Source organism: Dendroctonus ponderosae, unplaced genomic scaffold, assembly GCF_020466585.1.
Source record: "Dendroctonus ponderosae isolate FM_Combo_2020 unplaced genomic scaffold, Dpon_F_20191213v2 Dpon_F_20191213_1, whole genome shotgun sequence".
NCBI lineage: Eukaryota > Metazoa > Arthropoda > Insecta > Coleoptera > Curculionidae > Dendroctonus > Dendroctonus ponderosae.
This window is the reverse complement of record NW_026017110.1, coordinates 22,344,963-22,351,899: the sequence shown is the minus strand read 5'-3', so window position 1 is coordinate 22,351,899 and position 6,937 is coordinate 22,344,963. Positions and strand designations below refer to the sequence as shown.

Genomic DNA, 6,937 nt, shown 5'->3' with positions numbered 1-6,937 from the left:
CAGCATGACGTGTGGTCTTAGGAGGATATTCTAGGATTTTTGATTATTTCAAACAAATTCGTATATTCGCATATTAGTAATTCGTTTGGAATCTCCTGTAAAATAAGTATAAATTCAGAAAGTAAAGTTTCAAACGGCTCAAAAGCTTTTTTCGAGACAGAATTATTTGCAAAAGGGAGCACTTGATAAACTATACAGAAAGTTGAAAGCTTTTGAGGCCATGTATTTGCAGTGTAGTCAATTGAATTGAAAGTGATACCAATTATTTCCTTTTCTTAGTGCATTGGATCTTGACAACACATTTTTGTTTAAAATTGAATTGGAATTTATATCACAATAATTGACTAAAGTTATATTTTTGCTGCGAAAGTATTACAGATTAAATATCGGCTTTCTGAACTAAAAAAAATTCCTGCTGGAAACGGGGTATGCTGAAAAAAAAAATATGCAATTTTGCATTCAGTGCTTAATTATTCAAATTCAGTTGAAGAGAATACTTTACTACAGCATTCTTCTTCAGAGTCTTGTCTGTCAGCTCAAAGGTCTCAATCAGGGAAAAATGTTAGGTGGTTAATTTTTGAAGTCGGTACTCGCAACTTTCTTCTTAATGATTTATTCATATTAGTTCCTGTCGGTTTTATCAAATCAAATGTTCTTTCAGATGTTAATAATCAATAGTCTTTCGTCTAATTAAATAGTCTAAATCCAGTACTTTTGAGCATTACATGTTGTGCAATGGTTTTATATTCGATTAACAAATTATCCGGCAATGTTTTGAAATTTGTTATTTAACTTTCTCAAATTGTGTTATTCGAAATATTATCAATACTGTGAGAACTGACAAAAGACGAATTAATATTACCTACTGCATGCGTGGTGGAATAAAAAAACTTTGATGGCATGTATTTCTGAATTTAAATTGAAACGTGCAACATTAATATTTCTCCAATATGTTATGACTCGGCGTAAGTTACGACTTAGGACGTAAGCAATAATGATCAATAACTTTTGTGTCACCAAAAGTTGACCTTTCAAGATGAGCATCATTCATCAAAGTTGTTATGGCCAGTAGTATTGACACACTACAAATGATACTTGAGTCATATTTAAGAAATAATTAATTGCGATCCATGAAGTTGGCAGAATAACATTGAACATGGAGAAAACACGTTTTATCCGCATTTAGATTTAAATGAAATAACGTTTCCCCCTTGGTGTAAACGCAACGATTATTGTAAGTAGTTTCCCAGACCAATTTACAAAGTTGCCGCTGTAATTACCGTTTGCAAAAAGCGCAATCATTCTAATCAACGCAAATCCAACCGCTGTTTGAAACTCAAAGAATTCCCATTCCAATCAATTACTACTACGACTTAATAAAAAAAATGAAACTGTATATTCATCTTGTAGATGTTCAGCTTGTCACCACCTCTTTACATAAGAGAGTACCGCTGTCTGCCACACATGCGGGGGAAATATTTGAATAACATTTAATTAGATAGAATTAACAATAAAGACGATTCTCATTGTTAATGTGCAGTATGTTCGAGTCCGTCGGTATGCTGACGATGAACAGCAATTTCTCTTTGGGAATTAGGATGCCGACAGAAATCAGTGGCGTTCAGTAAAGTAATTTCAAAGAATACTGTTAGAATCCTAAATTAAGCTGAATAATCATTACATTTTGCCACTCGAAAATTGAGCTGCAAAATTTACTTTCGCAGTGGAAGAAAAACAATTGAAACAACAGAGTTACAGCGTACCAAGATCTGAAAACTTTAGACTTTTTTTAAACCTGGTTTTTTGCGAGGTTGATATTATGTGATTCTCTTCACGAGAAATACGATTTCTGCTTATTCTAACTTCGTAATCTCAGACGACGACTTCAAGCAGATTCATTAACTTTTACATAGCAAGTAAGTTCGATGATTGTAAAAGGTGAAACTAGTCAACTAAAATAAAGTAAGACTCTTAAACTAGAATAAGCCTAGACTAATAGATTTTTCAAATCAAACAATATTTTATGTAATCGATTGTTTATGGAATACCCACACTCTATATTAAATAAAAATCTAGATTGATTGGGGTTTCTTCATTGTGTACACATCTGCTTCTTCCCTTCTTAATAGATTTTTGTTTATAAATAACTTCAACATATAAAAATGTATACTAAAAAAGCAGTTGGTCCGAAAACCGTTTTCTCTACCAGTTGAGGAAAGTTTCGGTTAAAGCCATTAAATTCTCCGGAAAATCTGTCCATATCGGGTTTTCCGAATATTCAAAATGTGGATCGGAAAAGATGGTCTCAAAAGCTGGTTTGGAAATAAACCTGCATTAAAAAGCCTTAAATTTTTTGGAAAGTAACAGTATCTAAGGACAGCTCTTTTAATCTTTTTCTTGATAAATTAATTATAACATAATAGGGTTTTTACATATACAAATATGTCTCAGGTTAAAAACAATAATGAGTCTAGTTGAGAATTTGCTATTGAAATCCGGATAATTATGTATAATATCAAAATTCTTTCATCAAACAACAGCGGAATTTTGTTCGAAATATGTGAGATCTTATACTTAATTTTTGTGAAAAGAAACAGCAGGTTAACACATTTACTTGACAGTTTATAAAATGTTACTTTTTGGAGTCAACATTGAAGAATTATGTTCTAAAGTTTGGCAGTACCGGCGATTATTCCTGATGCAAAAAATCGTTCTTAAGTTAGGTATTTTCTTCCATACTTGTTTTGATTTAGTATTGGAGCGCCACTGTACCACAAAATGCTCATTTTTGTGCGAGACCATGATGAGACCATGAAGATCGTCGCGACATGGTCGGCAAAAAAAGCCTCTAAAGAAATCTTGCTTGGCAGCATGGAATTGGACATTCAGCATGACTCTGCTATATTTAATAACAAACTAAATTAAACAGCCATCCGATTGCAGACCCCAGAAGGGTTTTGTTAGAAATCTGGACACTAAACAAAAAAAAGGAGATGTTGCTGCTCTTTCGCCATGGCAATTTTCCAGCTGCTGAGCATTTGAACACTCTCCCTCTTTAGTGGAGCTCAAAGCTTTACTGGCGCCTCAAATGCCATTTCACTTATCGCGTAAGCTATTAAAGACACACATTGAAAATAAATGGTTCTTCGTTTGCATATTGGCACACTTGATACTGATGATAATCAGTCATACAAACGAGTTATAAAAGTACGTCAGTATGTGGATTATTTGTTTTAACCAACATTGCAATTTTCCCACATAATTTATTAAATAAATGTTTGGCATTAATGATAACTAAGTTAGACAGTATGTGCAATATCTCCAGGCAAATCCGCAACTGAAAAAATGTGAAACGCAATAATTCATTTGATTTCAACAGGAAAATATGTCGCGCAATTCTTTGAGTAGGTTCATGTGTGAAAACTCATGAATCTTTGAAAAGCTACACGCTTTCTCGTCAGAAATAATGAAGAGGGTGAAAGTTTAATTCGCTCAATATAATGATAGTGAATTTACTTAAATCGCAGGTACTGTCTGTAGCACTAACTGATTTGTGAAATTATTATGTAGATGGATGGACTTGAAAACAAAATAAAAATTAAGAAAATCCATAGCATTGGTTTTCCAGTTTTGTAAGTTGCAGGTCACTTGGTCACAGGTAGTAAAGTAACTACTTTATCAGAGTTGTTACTTGTTAACTTAGAACAGATTATTAATCCTGTATTAATCAAAGCCTTGTAAAAGCGCAACTGGAAGTTGTAATTTTCTGAACTAGAGCCGGAAGAGTTGCTTTTTCATCCATTGATATTATAATATTAATTGTTGAGGGCAACATGAAAAATAATGTATAGCTTTTGATCTTCAATTTCAAAAATTAAATTATCAAATCGTTCTTTGACTAACATTTGCCAACTACGTGACACATTTAATCTAACAGTCCAATAATTGATGAGACTGGATATAAGTAAATATTAAGACAGAAACTAATACCATTATTTCAGATAGCATGCATCACATGGAAAGTGTGCCATACCCACATCTATTAGCCGTTGCTAGTATTAGAAGAAATCAAAACAAAAATAGGCAAATAAAAGAATGAGTGCAAAGCCAAAAAGCGATAGCAAACTTAATATTTTCATGTCGCGTGAATGAACACATTACGAACACGAAAATATCAAGTTGCTGGAAAGCATTAGTGATGGTTAAAACAATAAAAACTTACTGCCATTAGACGAAATTTCATGCGCATTCGAAACTGAAAGATAAAATGAAAAACAATTATTAATCATGATCACAATTAATAACAGTAAATATATGATTTTATATGATGTAGTTTAGAGGTTTTATCTCGGAAAGAACCACTTTATTAGCCTAGTATATAATATTTGTTGTTTGATCTTATTATTCTTTATTGTTATTGGTTGAATAAAATCCAAAATTGTATCAAATTGAGGCAGGGCATTGGACCGTTTTATGCCGAATTAGTTGTAAATTACTTTTTAGTACCCACAGTCTCATTCAAAACTTACACATTAGTAAAATGTCGGCAATAATGGAATCAGTTACTGCGCTGAGTGAAATATTATGTCAGTTATTAAAACGGTCAGATAATGCAAACGAGCTCAATAAACTTGTAAGAACTTGTCTGCTTCAGTTGAGTTAAGAACCAGTTTTTTTATCAAAGACATATCTAGACACTCTTTTCCATATTAGTGGAAAGTCACACGTGAAACAATAAATCTGGTTTCCATACCGGATATTGCCAGAATTAAATTAATTTTAACACAGTCACTGGTTTTAATGTTTAAAAAATGTGGATCGAAGGCTTTCTTATTATAAAAGTGCTTCAAACCCGTCGCAGTCAAAATGTCTCAAAAGACAACTAATTATTTTAAGTAGAATAATATTTAAAATCATTTGGAGGCAATTAATCATCTACATCGGCTACTCTATCTATTATATTAAATCTATGTCCATATCGGAAATGCCGAAAGTTGTGTAATTCTACACTCATTTTCATATTTGGGTTACACATTTTCTGTTAACAAATAAAATGTAGATATACGAAATTTATTAGTCTGTAAGGCTTACTTCTCCAGTTCTAGCATAAAAGCGGTTTGTACTTAAGTAATACCACAACAGCTTTCTTGCTAAGTTTCAAATTAATAAAAAATCAATTTGGTAAAAGCAATAACTTGTGGGAAATGAAACACGCGAATTGAGGCGGTTCTAGACGAACACCGTTTAGGAGGATATTGTTTTTTTTTGCAGAGATTATTTCAGGAATTAATTATTTGCGATTGTATGAGCATATTTATCACTACTGGTGAATTTTCATTTTCTTAAGAGTCATTCCCTGCAAAGTATTCCAGGAACATAAATTATATGGTTTTCAATGCATAAAGTGTGAACTTGTCATATAGTAAATTAAAATTGCTTTTACGAGATCATCAGATATAATTTTAACATCTTTTCGAACTGCGGAGAGCACTTGAGTTCTGTATTTAGTATTTAAGATTCCAACGATTGTTTACAGTTTTGTCCTGTTTCATTAAGTATTTGTAATAACATTTATATTTATGTGATGAACAAATGTTGAAATATGTGAGCTGAGTTTATTTCAATTTCCCATTACATAGAACGCGCTGACTTAAAGACACTAACAAAAGCACCAATGCCTTTCATAACTATGCATGAAATATATTTATTTTGCTACACTTAAGCAGTACTATATTTTGTGAATGATGCGGATACCATTGAAATATTGTTGAGTTATTGGCACAAAATCACACATTGGATTACTATGACAAACTTATAATATTCAAGAATTAGGAAGTTACTAGGACGTTTGTTAACGTGAATTCTAATGGATGAGGTTGTTTGTTAAACAAATTAGAAAATTCTCAAATAACAGATAAGTAGACTAATATCATATGGTGTACATTTATAGGTTGTCGTATATTATTTGTGCCTATTATTGAAACATACATTTTCTAAGTGCTTGTGGTTTTGGTTTAAGATAAAAAAAATCTGTCACGGGAAAACTTGAAATAAGTCTTATTAATAGATATGTAGCAATTCTAAATTAATTAATTAAGTTCCATACTAATTAAAAATAATTCGATTTGTCATGTACAAAAAAGCATGTAAAACCTTTATCTGATCCATCTGCCCGACGTTTCTCAACCGAGAAGCAATTAATTAAGCTTCTCATCATATTCAAGGTTACTATTAAGACACTGAATCAAAATATTTTTCCTGTGTTGGCTGTGGAAAAACTCAAGCGATCATTAACGATTCGTTTGCTTTTTTGCAGTTTTTTTTTCGTTTCAGTTCGTTTGAATACTTAGTAAATTATTGAAAATTTCTATTAATTAAACACTGTAATTATGGATTTTACATGGCTGAAACACCATTAAAAATTGTGAAATCAGCCGGTTTGTGGTAGCTGTTGATAAATAACCAACCATGGAGTGAAGTAGGTCAGTGTCGCATATTTACTTGTTGAAAATAGGCAAATTTTATTGATGCAAGTCGTAAATAAGATTAATATAGGTATTAACAGATGTTCTATAATTACGGCTTAAATGTATATTCATTTCGTTCATGTTTTTCTTTGTGAATTCGCTATATTCTTTAAATCGAAAATTTTCTGCTGGAATAAAAGAATAAACTGTAGTTAAAAATGCTGTAAGGAGCATACTTCAAAATTTATTGTGGGTTGTCTAAGCCAATCAGCACATAATTCAGCTTGTACATTTGGTGTGTTCATGCAAGACGCTGCCTTAAGAGATAATTGAAATGGAATATGAACAAATAAAACTCACTTGTACTAAAGTTTACTGATCTTGGCGACGTCATGAATGGTTATTTTGCCAATTAGCAGCCCAGACAACCGACATTAAGCCTTGAAATTGAATTGACTACGTTATTACCT

General features: G+C 32.0%; 1 protein-coding gene across 2 annotated transcripts in view; it reads right to left on the bottom strand.

Annotated features, from left to right (window-relative positions):
- LOC109538216 (homeobox protein Hox-C4a) overlaps positions 1-6,937 on the bottom strand; it is a 34,183-nt gene that overhangs the window by 15,098 nt on the left and 12,148 nt on the right. For both annotated transcript variants that reach the window (XM_048670248.1, XM_019905363.2), the window contains exon 3: positions 4,223-4,255. In XM_048670248.1, coding sequence (XP_048526205.1) covers positions 4,223-4,255 — 33 coding nt within the window. The remainder of the gene's footprint in view (positions 1-4,222; positions 4,256-6,937) is intronic.